Genomic DNA, 15,639 nt, shown 5'->3' on the forward strand with positions numbered 1-15,639 from the left:
TATCACTTTCAAAAATGTTTCGAGATATTGATTTTAATTTAGTTATTAACTTGAAATCTTTAAAGTTACGTTTTAAGTCTGACAATGTAGGTTTTTGAACCGGAAAATATGTATTTAAAATTTACACAGAAATATATTATTAAGCATCAAGTTTTAATTTCGACTATCTATTAATATATATATATATATATATATATATATATATATATTGAAAATTTCCACTTACTTTATTTATTCATATTTTGGAGGGAAAAAGATCTTCCTAGACTCGATGGGCCAAATCTGGAGAATGCGAGTCGATCTATGTACATCATAAATAATAGCACAATGAATCGTTTACCCATTGAAAGCAGTAAAATTCTCCTCTATTATTTGTACGGCTCAAGAGGAAGGTTTTGATACATGAGTCATCTCTTCGAAAGTTCTTCCTTCTCAAAAATTTTATTCATATATCGATCTAGTCTTATTTATTATTATCTCTTTTAAACATGCATATCGCTTCTCTAAATTATATTGATTTGGCAATACAGTGAGATCATTCTTTTCGCAATGTTCCTTTTTAGGAATTGTAAGTTATAATTTAGATAAAATATATTATATTTTATTACTTTACAAAATGAAATTTTATTTTTAGCAAATCTCAATTTTGATTAACTCGAGGTTTATCTTATATATTTTCTTTTGAAATAGTTTTTCGTAACGTTTCGGTGGTTGATACTGATTGAATAAATGGATTTATAGGATGAAGGATAGGTACGATGAAAAGGGGAAAAGAAAAACACGATAAAATTAAATGTTATATTGTATTCATAAAGTAATTCAAAATATAAATGTCAAGGAACTTGTCTGACCCTTTTCTTAAGAATGAAAAATAAACATTATCGTTACTCACTACATTTCTAGTAACAAAATCTGCATATCCAGCGCAAATATTGCTCTCATTGCAATTTGCCATTTAACTAACAACTTAGCTGTCATACAATGTCAAAGGATTTAATCGATGAGTTCATCCAATCATCGGCAGTCTACTTTTGTTAGTCAATTGGAACTTTTCAATCTTTACTCAATCATGCTTATAATCATCCTTCCTGATTTGCCGGATGATGGAAGGACGAGCCTCCTTTTGGATATTTTAAGTACAACACAAAAAGAATTACATTTCGTTCCAGATACTTTTCGAAATTAACAAAAAAGAAGATTATTCAGACAGAAATATACAGACAAGTTCTTTTTTACATACGATTCTCGTATAAAAAAGAGATGCGCGAAGGCAATTGTAAATTACCCGGCTTTTAAGGCTATTTTATGTGTATATATACATATATGTGTTTATGCATATATATTATATACACATATATGAAAATAGTAAATATATAGTATAAATATTATTCCTAAAGTAATTCTTTTCATGCTATTAACCTCTGGTATAAATATTACTCTGTTTCATTTCATCTATTGTACAATATATATATATATATATATATATATATTTATTATATAATATATATATATATAATCTTATAATTTTTAAATGTACCTTGACTTCGCTTCATTATAGTATATAAATATCTATACATGTAGGTATTATAATTGTACGAGGTTTATTTTTAGGCTGCCCGTAGCAACTCGGTGACGGTCCCATTAGAAATGGAAAGGAATTCGAAATAGGAAATCGTCATTGAGAAGCTCGTCTCTGTCGTTTTTTCTTTATTTGTATATAATTCAACAATCTTCGAGGTACAATGAACTCGGAGTGCATCGTTGCTTCGTCTCTTTCCGCATGACATTCTAAACACACACGCAATCGTGAAACAATATTCGCAAATAATATCGTTAATAATACAGGGTCGACAGTTCCAACATAATATATATATATACATATATATATATATATATATATATATATATATGCAATATAGTCGAACTTAAAACCGATACAAAAGAAACACTTTGAAAATTTCCTACTTTTCTTTCTCGCATTTTCAAATTTCTCGTTCTACAAGTAATAATTCATAATCAATTAGCTAACAAAATCACAAAAAGATCACTATATAAAAATGTAATTCTAAAATTATAAAAAGTGTGCGCAATAATATTGAATATTTTCGTTACAATCCTGTCTCGCTCAAAAACCCGAAGCACCAATTTTTTGGAAGTATTGAGAGCGAAGCTCGGACGAAGCGATCTCCCTGTTAAAGTAGCTAAGTTTCTGTAATGCTCGTTCATCGTCGCGACGAAGAAACACGCTGTCACGAAAAAATACAAAAGCGTGAACAATAAGCGAAATGACAGTGCGTCCTTTTTCGTTATGATGATCAACGAACACTTCTTGTCATCATTTTTTTCCTTTTCTGAAACTGATTTTCTTGCAAAAATAAGAGATTCTATCTGTATATTATATATATATATATATATATATATATATATATATATACACACACATATACATATATATATATATCGCAGTTTAATGTTAATATGAATTTCTGTATGTGATTTTATATATATATATATAATTTTATACACATATAATTATGTACACACATATATAATTATTACATATACATAATTATATATGTACAATTAACGTCTATTATGATTTTTTCTATTTTCTTTTATGTAAACTTAGCTATATAATCTGATAAATTTCTTATTCATCTCTTTGCTATTGCGCCAGAAGTACTTTATAACTCGCATAACAGTATCTACTTCGATCGCCATTACAAATCTCTCGTCCGATTAATTATTATTTGTTATTATATAGGACGAGAGATTATTTTCGGTATAACAGCGACGTTGTATATAAAAATAAAGAGGATAAATAAAAAATATCTTTCCTTGCTCTCTGGATAAAAAATCTAAGTTACATAAAATATACTTCATTGACATTTTAATTCTCACTCTCTATCCTACTCCTGTCAAGACCCTCATTTTCATTACTACTTTCTTTGTCATTTCCGCAGTTTCGTTTAAACTTCAAGGATATATAAATATAATATGTTGTATAAACTATGTTACATCAAGCTTTTTTTCATACATATATAAAACTCTGTGTAAACAATCATTAGGTACACGTGGGGGGTACCTAGGTACGTATTATTCAACTATAGTTGGCAAATTTAAATCTCGCTCACATCTTAGGAATCTGCGCCTTCAAGCTACTATTTTATTTTTTAAACATCATCGATTGAAGCAAAAACTCGGGATACGAACCGTACAACGGTTTGTAACAAATAATAACTATGGAGAGCCCGACGAAGAGTAGGCAATATATATACATGTACAAAATATTTCATTTCGGATCTATATCTATTTCGAAGTGTATAATTTTGAAAATCTTAAAAAATTAGAGAAACAAATCATATTAAGTAATATATTAATATAAAAAATTCTATTATGTTTTTGAAATTAAACTCCTCTTCTTGCGATCTACGTCAAGAGGAATCCTTTAAATATGAAATGAAATATCTTGTATAACACATAGCTCGTGAAATATAGACATACCAAACCTCACTCCTCACTCTAGTATAAAAAAAACAAGGATGTGATGAAAGTGAAGAAAGAAAACATAAATTTCTGACCTCACAAAGTATCGTATGTTGACAAAAAGAAATTTTTCGAAAGTTTATGTGGCAAGGAGAGAGGCTCGTGTGTCAAGTTTATCGTTTTTAATATTAATGCGTGCCCCCTTGTTTTGTTTAATTATAAGTTAAAGCTAGACCGACACAAGTCGATTACAAAAACTATTCTTTAGAGCTTTATTGTAATTATTATTATTAATTTTAAATTTCTACAGTGTAACTAGCAGGTACGTGTGTACTCAGGATTGAGATATAGGTTTCGAAAAATCTGACTGCGAGCAATTTGTACGATTATGAATTTATAGAGTAGCAGAAACAATGCTGTCCTTAATAATTCCTTATTCATGTACAAACAAAAAACAATGTGTAGTAACAAAACTTAGCTAGATATAAATTCGAGGCTTTGCAAAAGAAAAAGATATTACTGTAATTTATTTTGTTGGTGAAAGTTACGATATTTCTTCCTTTCGCCCAATTTTTAATGGCCAATATAAAATTAATTAGTTTGCAAAGCGTACCGACAGCTTACATTTTCTGCTACATCATTTGCTACGTCATTTATGACATTAACGGAACATAATTTGCTCGAAATTTATAAACATGCCATATTTTTATGTGAAAAAGAATCGTGAGTTCGAGACGACAATTAAAAGAGATCTCCCATTTATTTTATAGCATGTTTATACAACTTAATCACTTATCTAGATATATCTATGTTTAGTTAATTTTAATTAACTATTTCTACTTCTAAAAATTATTTCATAATTCCTATATACATTTTCATCACTTCACTTTACGTATAAAAATGAAAAAAGAATATGATCTCTTCACTTTTTGCGAAATTTCTATAGTTAGATTTAATTTCTGAATTGTCGTCTCGAACACATCAAAGAAAATGATAAATGATTCGAGAAAAATTCTTTGAGACAAGAGAAAGATAAAAAGATCACAGAGGAGAGAAAAAAACAGAACATCGCGCGATTCATTAATTGCGCGACTTTTTCCTTTCTTTTTAAGCAATTTTCAATAGAGATCTTTGCCGAGAAAAGACCTAGAAAGCTGTAGTTAATTAAAAAAAAAAACAATAAGGAAAATTTGAAGTTATTCTTTTAATTTAAGGCCATCGATTTCCGATGTAATGTCAACCCAATTAATTATTTGCACTAAATATAACTATGGCTGAACAGCCGACTTCAGTCTATTAAACACTAAATTGATATTATTTGGCACGTTTCAGAGAACTCACAGGTCGGATACACGTGCAAGCAAAAAATACGACAAAGCAAGGATTCACGAGAGAATGCTTCCGTCTCTGTCGAGAACGGAATTTGCTGCGAGGTACATCATCGAGTTTCCTTTCGTTAATCTTATAATCTATAGTGCTGTCAGCGAAGAATTATTCTTGAATCGCGAGAAGTCGGGTTGAAAAAAAATATTCGCGCCTGGAGTCATTCATTAAAAAGAGAATTCAAAGAGACTTTAGAGAATTCACTTTCCATTTATAGTTCGTTATATTAACGACACAAGGAAATTGTCTTTGCACTATTTTCCTTTGCAGGAAAGTCTCATCATTAATCTCATTATTCTTTGAGTTTTTCGCGAGATAAGCGACATGAAGCGACGTTCGAAATATAAAAAGTAGAGAAATGTATATATTTTAAATCAAAATTTAATGTAGACAGATGCATTTGGATACCCTGATTGAAAAATATGCATACACATATGCAGTGTTTCGGAAATCGTATAACTGAAAAGGAGATAATTTCTTATATGTAAATAGTCGAAACTATAAAATGAAGTTTTTTCAGAGTTCTGTTCCTGAAAATTTAAATATTTAAACATGTGCGCACTTGATTAGCCACAATCTGATTTATTCACCTCTTCTTTTATATAAGGAATTATTTCTTTCTGTATTTTCCTTGATTTCCGAAATAATTTATATGTATATATACAGTATATATACAAATATATTTTTTTTTTTTAAGAATCTCTCGCGGTCTTTAATAATGTATGTGTTTTTTCCGCCCGTGCCGTCGGGAAAACTGTTATGGTCGCCCGTGTTCCGAACTGCATTACTACGTTGCAAACTGTATTACTATGTTTCATGTGTACTTATAAATATATTAAACGTGCAATTAAAAATATTCCGTGTCGTCAAGTAATAGTTTCTATTTAACTGTATCCGTTTGCGTGTCGTGTATGTCCGTTGTGTACAATAACTATTGTACAGTGTGTTAAGTGTGTAAAGAGTTATGTGTGTATATTTTTCTCGAAAGGCTCTCACTTTCGCGTTCATCTTCCGTTTTTCTATCGTAAAAAATATCCATACAAACGAATACTGTTATCTATAAATGTAATGAACACATTATGTTTCTTTTTGTTGCTTCGTGTTTCTTTTTCTCGCTTTCTTATATCTGTATAGCAATATAAAAAATCTTTATTCGAAAACACTACGGTCGCATCTTCGATTCAAATCTATCGTTTATATAACATACATAATTATGCGTATTATTATTTGCATGTTATTATTTATATTTATATGAAATTATATTAAAAAATTTAAGTATAACTTTATATATACACATATATAAATATATGTTACGGGCAAAGTCCGCAAATGGGCAATGTCGAACATTGCCTAACGCGATTGGGTTGGACAATGTTCTATTTTTCTCTTGTGGACTTTGCCCGTAACATATACATATATGTATGTATACATATATTGTTATATTTTTGTATTTCATGTTCATAACTATGTATGATATACAACGTTGTGTGTGTATGTATAATAATATGCATTGTAATCGTTGCTCTATATCGCATATCATCTCTTTTATATAAATCGTGCAAAGGCTATTCATCGTACGATCGTGTAATATAGCCATCTTGATGTAAAAAATGCCGATGAAGCGCGATGCTACAGTGAACTAAAGCCGACAACAATAATATTACAATATTACTGTAATATTTACATAATATGATTAATAATTGATATTATTTGCTGTTAAAGCATTCAATATTTTGTTGTGAATAGATTTGCAATATGCATATGTATATAAATATATTCAATTAGTGATGCCTAAATCTATTATGTTGGTATATAGAAAACTTATGTGTTAAAAACGTATTCATTATACGAGATACGGAAAATAGCTATAATGAAAATGTTCTATTTAAATCTACAAGAACAAAATGATTGACTAATTAAAAATATAAAAAATATGTAACTGTAATATTACTTAAAGGCGTCACTAAAATGAAATTTCTGTGCGGGATCGAGCCGTGTTATAAAAAAAATCGATCGATCCTACGATTACGCCTGTTTCCTACTTCGCCAATCGAAAAAAAATGAATAATCCGTGGGATTTAGTTCATTTTATTATATCCAATAAAAAACGCGACGTGAATCCTAAGCCATAGTCGATCTAGAGATATCGAAAAAGAGAAAAAAAACTAAATTTCGAGTGCAAAAGTAAAAAATAGGCACGAGGCAGTCTAATCATATGAACGAGGAGTTTATTCAAGATGATATGATTAATTGAAATTTGAGAAATAAAAAAGATATATAGAAAATATAATTCCACGCGTGGCTTATATCTTGTTGCTTAGAATCTGTACAACAAAACTGTATATACATCTGAACACTGAATGAACAGCGATTATTCGGATATTCGCGTTCGTGTTAGCAAATGATTCATTTTTTTTCTAGGTAACATCAAACAAACATCGAACACCAGGATTCAATAAGAAAGTAATGCAATTGTTCGCACGTAATAATTTGAGATTTGTATTTATGTGTAAATTTATATGTAAAAAAAATCATTAGATAGAGAATGATTGTTCTCTCTTAATATTTTATATTAAAAGAAAAGCTAATGACTTTTTTTACAAATGTATAAACACATAAATATACAACCTCAAATTATTACGTGCTAATATATTATATATATTATATATTCTCCTAATAGATGTTCTCAATACCTTTCAACAGAATTCAATTAAGGATAGGTTAAGTGTTTTAGAAAGAATTATCAGTTCAAGAAGCGACCAGAGAACACACATCACTTACGTTCTTTTCTTCTCACACTCGCGCACAAATCGTGCGTTGTCTTTGATGACCGCCTCATGAAAGAATCGAACTCGATTCGCATTTGCTTTGACGTATACATTTGCAGAACAACAAATGTCCCAATTTACTGTTCATTTGGTGTTCATAGATGTATATCCGTATAAAGAAATCATTTTTCCCTTTATTGTTATCTTATTATTCGATATTTATCTATGTATGTAGTATTTTAATTATATCAAGAGAATGATAACAAAGCAAAGTGTGCCACGCGTAGAGTTAGTGTGTCTAATGTGCATACGAGCTATTTCTATCTACGTAGCTTGGCTGACTCATCATCTCGCTCTCCTACTTATTAGAACCAAAATGAACATAAGAAGAGCGGTAACCAGAAGCCGCCATGTTGCTGCGGTTATTTGAAGTTGGCGCTATGTCATTATGTCATAATGACATTATATAACGTTCTTTTTTTTCGGAAATCGAAAAAAATGTAAATTTCTGCATTCATTTTTCGGAAAGTATTTATACAAGTACTATTGAAATTATTTTTACTCGACACATATTCGCTATTAATTTCGAATTGAAAATCGAATTGATTTCAGCAAATTGAGCGAATGTTATCTCATGAGTTGTATAATAATTAACGGAGATAATTACACAATTGTAATGTCCCACGAATGAAGTATGCCCGAGCTCTCGCGTGTCGATATCAACCGATTCATGAGAACGTGAAGGACGACTCTCTCTTTCTGACAACGCGAGAACTCGCATGATTCTTTAAGTTAAAATCGAGACAACCCGAATCCGAAACGTGCCCTAAGATGAACCGGTTGGGAACCGGTAGTCAGGTTGTTGGACAATAACGTGATAAGGTTTCCTCCGACTACAAGAACGATTCGCTTTATCTGCGCGATGGAAATTAAAATGCATTCCCCGATGACTCGTCGATCGCATCAACTCGTGCGAAAGTGCGACAGCAAGAGGCGGAAAGCGAATTCTTGGAAAGACGTGTGACGTCTAACACGTGGTGTTAGAAACGAGATACCAAAAAAGGTATCTTCGATCGAGCTAGTCGGAGAGAATTTAAATACCGATCATATTATTGGTCGTAACCATGAAAAATTCTCTATTAATTCATGAAAATAATAATTAGAATAACGATGGCTATTAGATTGGCTATTAGAATTTTTTATCAATTTTTGTGATCAAATTTTCATCAATTTTTAAAATAATTTGCGAAATTGTGATAGAATTAATTCCAAACGGATAAAATGAAAAATTCATTAATGCAAAAATTGATATAACTATATAAAAATTGATAAAAATTTGACAAAAAATTGATTAAAATTATAACTTGATAGCATTAATAAGAAACAGCGACGCACGAAAGCGTCGACAAAGAACGAAAAGCAAATCGCTGAATAGTAATCACAACCATGGTGGAAGTATATTAGGTGTGCTCGTTTTCGAGAATTTCGTACCATTTTGCGCACAACCAGATGCGGCCATTTTAAACATTTACATCGTGGCAACTTTGAAGTGACATATTGCGGAAATGAGTATTGATATTGACACGTGATACAATCGTTATTCTAATTATTATTTTTATGAATCATTATCATCATTATTTTTATAAATTAATAAAGAATTTTTCATGATTGCGACTAATGAAAAGAATGTAATGTATATGATCGGTGTTCAGATTCTCTCGGACTAGCTCAATCGAAGATACCTTTTTCGGTCTCTTCATCGATTCGCTTTCCATCTCTTGCTGTCGCACTTTCACACGACTCGTTAACGCCGACGAGTCATCAGGGAATACATTTTAATTTCCATCGCGCAGATAAAACGAATCGTTCATACAGTCAGAGGAAACCTTATCACGTTATTATATTCAACAATCTGCCGGTTCCCAACTCGTCTTGGTTTTAATTAGTCTTTGCACATATTTTATAAATAGGGGAGTAGAAAAAAGGGAAAACAACATGCGTGCTATGATTGTCAACAATTACCAGTTCTTATCGTAAACTTGAATAAAAAATAGTCATGCGAGTTCTCGCGTTGTCAAAAAAAGAGTCTTTCACACTCTCATGAATCGGTTGATATCGACATGCAAGAGCTCGAGTATATTTCATTCGCGAGACATTACAATTATCTAATTATCCCCGTTAATTATTATACAATGAGTTCGCTCAATTTGCTGAAATTCAATTCGAAATTCAATTAGAAATATGCGGGTAAAGTCATTTTCAAATAACGAATATGTGTCGAGTAAAAACTTGTACAAATAGTTTCCGAAAAAAAGAATGCAGAAATTTATATTTTTTCCGATTTCCGAAGAAAAGAATATAATGTCACAATGACATAGCGTCAACTTCAAATAATCATAGCAACATGGCGGCTTTTGGATACCGCTCTTCTATTCAAGATGTGCAAAAGTACACTTAATATATTTCCAACATGATTGCAATGTTAGACTTAAAAATTTGTTTAATCATATCATATTGTAATGAACCCATATAAATCACAAAGAATTTCAATTTTTATATGAATTATATTCAGTAAAGCATTCAAATAACTAATCTAATCTATTCAAATAACTTGTAACTATTGTAAATATCTTAAAATCATAAAATCATTGTATGTAAGGCGAATTCTCTTTGATAAATATCTGTTTTGTTACAATGATAAAATTTTTCTGTAAACAGTCGACAATCTTAAATTTTAAAAATTAATATAAAGTCGCCATTATTCGTGTATCGAACTTTTTTATGTCTTGAAAAAGTCTAGACAATACAGAAGTCTAAAGAAAAGACAGCTTTATATTGATTTTTTAAATTTTAAGATCAGATAACGATTTTCGTTATAAACGGGAAAAAATTAATTAGTATTGATATTAGGTCCAGCAAATTGATATCAGTGTTTATTTCATGAGGAAGATCGGATTAAATTTTCGACTTTGTAATTGTGAATTATGTTGTTATCCAAACTGTTCTTCATTTTATTGTATCCAAAATGAAGTCATATGTATTGATACGTGATTAGTTATTTGAATAGATTAGATTAGTTGTTTAAATAATTTGCTAAAGGATTTGCTAACAGATTTTGGATCTCGTGCATGTATGCATGGAGAGCTATTTATAGTTTTTTTCTTACACTAACACTACTCTAGGTGAAAGTTCACCCATATAAATCAAAATTTTTTTTATATTTTTTTATGTTTTTACAAATTACAAAATATAAAATAACTGAACTATCACTATATTTTTATGTACAAAAAATAAATAAATTTTAACGTTAAACAATCTTATTAAATTATTTTATGCCACTAAAATTTTAGTAACAATAATTATATTAAATTTGAATTAATACTTGAGTGAAATTTCACCCACAATAGTATTTTAATATATTTTATATTATATAATTATATTTAATTAATATTAATTTACGCGTCAATGTCATGTACGCGTGAAGAATCGGATAGACGCGTGGTGTCGATATAATTTATATTTTTTTTTAAAAAAAGATGAAAAAAGATGCCTATTTATTGTAGAAAATTTGTTTATGTTGCAAATGTTGCAACTTTCTTTTCAGCACCTGGTTATGTTCTTTTAACTGTTTAATATTAGTCTTTAAACTATTGCCTGTTTCTGTTAAAAATTTAATGCAGGCTGCTCCCTGCTTCAGAATCGACACTTTCGACGCTCTATCATTTTCGGCAACGGCTGGCACTTGCTTTCTTAACTGTTCGTACGATTCCTTCATGTTTATTCGCCGTTGTCGCTCCATGTTATTATGTAGGCGCCTTCTCTCCGTATCCTCAAATGAATCTCTTAAGGCGCACTGTCGCACTGAATTCTGACACTGGTATGATGTGAATGATTCAGGCTGCTGAGATGCATGTACGTTGTGCTGGATACGGGCACGTTTTGGAGCGGGACCAGATCGATTGGTCCTTCGTTTTGAGGAACCCGGTGGTCTACCACGGGGCCGGCGAGAAACAGGAGGCTCATCTTCATCCGAGTCTTCGTGTTTTTCCTTGCGTTGAGACTCGAGATCAAAGCGTGCTATCTGCTTTGCGAACGACAGTTGTTTTTTGCCAGTTTTGATTGACACGACGTCAATGATTGCCTCTTCATCTTCTGTAACAGAATTGACGAATTCGTTTGTTAAATATACTAATATGAGCGCAAAGATATTATGCTACATGTTAAACAATATATCATGTAAATAGCTTAAACACATAAATGTCACACTGCCGTGGTGTAGTAAATAATTTAATAGCATTATGTATGTTATTAGTAACGTAATTCGTATAATGAACTGAATATATTCCTCCATTACAAAAATATAACATTTTTTAAAATTAGCTTGAAACTTATAATTCGTGGAATGTTCAATACAAAAATGAAAAGTGTCTACAAAAAACGTTTAGCAATTGGTGTTAGTAGGATTTTCAAACTGCGTCATGAAAATGGTTTTGGCAATCGAACCATTTTAAAGGATAAAGAAATTTATATAATTATCAATTGTTACATATGATATATAAAATAAATAGAAAATTATATAAGCGATATATGACGCAATCCAACTTTCTTCCGAATCGATATGTGCGATAATATTTCCCGTAGTCGAGTAAGTCGCGAAATTGTGAGGGAATAAATATCTCAGCTCGAAATGTACATACAAAAATTACAACAATTATGTAAATAATGAATTAATAATTGGTAAATATAAATAAAAGTAACCCAAATAATAATTAGAAATAAATATATATTTTGTACTTTATTTGCAATATATTGTGATATGTGTGTCTTAGTTTTATAAATTATATTCTAGAAAAAAAATTATGTAAAATTAACCGAGAATTTAACTATAGACATTAATAATACATACAAATTTAAAAAATATTCAGACAAACTCTTAATTATTGTAACCTTCTGTTACGTAAATAATTTTAAATTACCATAATAAGGCATATCTTTGTAAGAAAAAAAATTATAAAGCGTTGAAAAAAATCCCTTTGAGGAAGAAATCAGAATTACTAACACACTGCAATAATTCAGGTCGTAAAAGCGAAGGATAATCGACAGCCTTTGACAGCGAGTTTTTTTGAGACCATGTGGCCAAGGAGGCGTTCTGAATGACATACGAAACCGTGGGCGTTTCTGCAAACTATGCCATTCTCGGCGCCTGGATGAACAATTGATGGAAATCCGGTTGGTCCGGATTCCTCGTATGGATGCAACCACGAATACTCTCGACAAGGGCACTTCCGTAATATGGTTCGATGTCATATTCACGAGCATGTATTCAAGAGAGAGAGATTAACTTCACCTCTCTATTTCTCCCAGCTCTAACCCGTTCGCGTGAATTGTAGTATAATTCTATCGCAACGATTATTTCGCATCCACCAAGCGGTTTATCTTATCTTTATTGAGTCAATTCTCTCGTTGGGTATTCGAGATGATTCATATATAATAAAGCGCAATAAGTCGTTATTAACTTATTATGTACTCAATGTTTCTGTGTGCTTCCCGAGTCGCGATTACCACACGTTGAAAATTTTTTCAATCCGTTTCTTCGGTAATAAAATCCGCGAGATCCGCGAAAGAATTTACGAGGAAAAATCTCGCCAACACGTGCTTCGTATTATAATTTTCGTTCGCTAATGAACTTATTGAGAAGCCCCTCCTTCCGTGCCAAGTTTTATCGGTAATTTTATGCTACAATCTTGCGTCCTTCGTTAGCCGCAAGACTGCCGTATGCACGCAAGAACGTCACGCAGCTTCGTGCACCTCTCCCATTTATGGAGTAATAATGAGAGTTTGACAAATAACAATGTTTACCGGCCTTCAGAGAAAAAAATACACTAATAGTAAGTATACTGAAATATACGTTTAATCATATTAAATTTTCTGTCATTTTCTTTAACTTAATAAATTCACTCGCATTACATTGAAGCATTAAACATACTGTTAAATTACGTGACGACATCATTATTGCACTGAGAAAAAAATACTGTTGATTCAATTAAAGTCTATATTACGGGCTGTTTATTACTAACATAAGTGATTAATTCATGTATATATTTTTATTGACATAAAGGCAAATTATTATTTCAATAATCAAGGCCTCTAATTGAATCAATATCATTTGTTTCTCAGTGTGGGTATTTAATTGTTTAAAAATATTTATATGTGTGTGCTTACATATTTTTATGTGCTTATATTTTAACTTTGCTAATTCCATATACAGCAACTTCTAGTACGCACTAATCTCGTGTTACAGAGTTCGTTATTAAGAATCAATTTTTCATTGTTATATCGGAACTGAGTCACGAGAGATTGAATTCGCGTGGCTATGCCGCTAGAGGGAAATGCACGTTAAACTGTGCCATTTAAAGACGAATCCAATTAGCGCTATTCATTTAGACCTTCCAGCGTGCATACCCTTTTTGGCACCGCTCCATAGGTGCCGTAACATTTTAGCCCGGGCTCATAAACGAGGACAAGCGGAAGGAGACACTCGTCGAGGCACGAGGAAGAAAAGCGAGACGTCTGTCGGCCTCGCACGTGCACGAAAGCGGCCTCGCGTCAAGGCGCTTCCACGTGCTTGATGCATTCGGATATATGAATCCCCAGCCGAATCTGGCCCGGGTCCAGCACGTCTCGTCTCGCCCGCGAAAAGGCGCGAAACGTCTAAAAATAATGCAACTGTCCAAGTTAGTAGGCGAGGCTCTGATTTACTCTCATGCGCCGGCGTTATTATTCGCGATCCGTAATGAGACATCAAATAATAAACACTTGGTAATCAACAAACACTCGGTATATAGCCACTTAATGGGAATTACTTAAAAGATAAATGCTTGATAAGTTAAAGTCGATAGTTGAAGGAAAGGAATTGTTATATTGTAAATATTATTTTTAAACGTACCGTTATTTTTTTAAGTATTATTTAATTACGCAATTAAATTACTAAGTGCTTCTTTCCGCGTATCATAATGTAATGTGTCTATTATCTGTTTAGAATTCCTACAAAAAACTAAGTCAAATTAAAAAGCTCTTTTTCCCTTTCGCTTTCCTTTTTTACTGTCACTGACATTATAATGCGAATAACTCGGTCGAGGGAGTGCCTCAATTTTTCGTCACGTTCCACGATGTTCACGATATTTAATTAGCACAGTCATATATGTTTAAGTGTATATGTTATTGTATGTGTGTGAGATAAGCGAGGAGAGCGAAGCTCGAGCAAGAGCGTGACTCGCGTGTGACGGGAACGCGGAAGTCGCGCGTGCAATTGAACGTCAGAATATATGTTAATAATCGCACGACTGTAGGCGCAGCGGAATTTGTTTGTATTGGTATCTGTGTCGTTGATGTACGCGGGATAGAACATCGCGAATGCGCGATCATGCTGCACGGAATGACGTTCTAACGCCAGTTACGTTATACCATACGTAACTAATTCATTAATCGGTAATCGTCGACCGACTTGTCTCCATAATAAATGTTGTTACTAACTACGGATCTCTCGAGGACGCGTGATAAATAACTGAGAACGTTAGCTCGCTGCAAAGTCAATTCCTCCCGGCGATCTGCATAAAGATAACTAATAAATGGAAAGAACGGTTTTATGGAAATAGTTGTGCTATGAAATATTTATAAAAAATTAATTTTAAAAAATTAATAAATTTTTGATATCTCAGCAGAACTTTCCATGTAAAGATTTAGTTAGCTACAGACAAAATAATTATCTAGAACGCTCAAGCATGATGCAATGTTGTAAAAAATTGTAGCGTCCTAATAAACATCTCGAGTGTCTTATATATTATTAGTCGTTTTCATGGTTCAACAAAATTATTTTCAGATCTGTATCTAGCTAAATGTTTACAGACTTCAGTGAAACTGTTCTTTTCGTGATAACATATATACATGTATTATGATAATAATTCTTTCCAAATTACGGACGTATAATCACTCTTATTTATCG

The 15,639-nt window shown here is 31.7% G+C and overlaps 1 protein-coding gene and 1 long non-coding RNA gene across 3 annotated transcripts in view; one reads left to right on the plus strand and one right to left on the minus strand.

The window, feature by feature from the left end:
- Nucleotides 1-11,623, plus strand: part of LOC147908205 (uncharacterized) — a 44,529-nt gene extending 32,906 nt beyond the window's left edge. The window contains exons 3-4 of one of the 2 annotated variants that reach the window (XR_015546443.1): nt 4,819-4,919; nt 11,535-11,623. This is a non-coding gene — a long non-coding RNA (uncharacterized LOC147908205). Of the gene's footprint in view, nt 1-4,818; nt 4,955-11,534 lie in introns of those variants that run through there. The other variant, XR_015546442.1, reaches the window with a different exon arrangement.
- Nucleotides 5,552-15,639, minus strand: part of Myc (bHLH transcription factor Myc) — a 39,965-nt gene continuing 29,877 nt past the window's right edge. The window contains exon 3 of the mRNA XM_011067411.2: nt 5,552-11,789. Coding sequence (XP_011065713.1) covers nt 11,188-11,789 — 602 coding nt within the window. The 3' untranslated portion in view covers nt 5,552-11,187. The remainder of the gene's footprint in view (nt 11,790-15,639) is intronic.

This window comes from Acromyrmex echinatior, chromosome 10 (assembly GCF_024713525.1).
Source record: "Acromyrmex echinatior isolate Ae372 chromosome 10, ASM2471352v2, whole genome shotgun sequence".
In the NCBI taxonomy this organism is placed as follows: Eukaryota; Metazoa; Arthropoda; class Insecta; order Hymenoptera; family Formicidae; genus Acromyrmex; species Acromyrmex echinatior.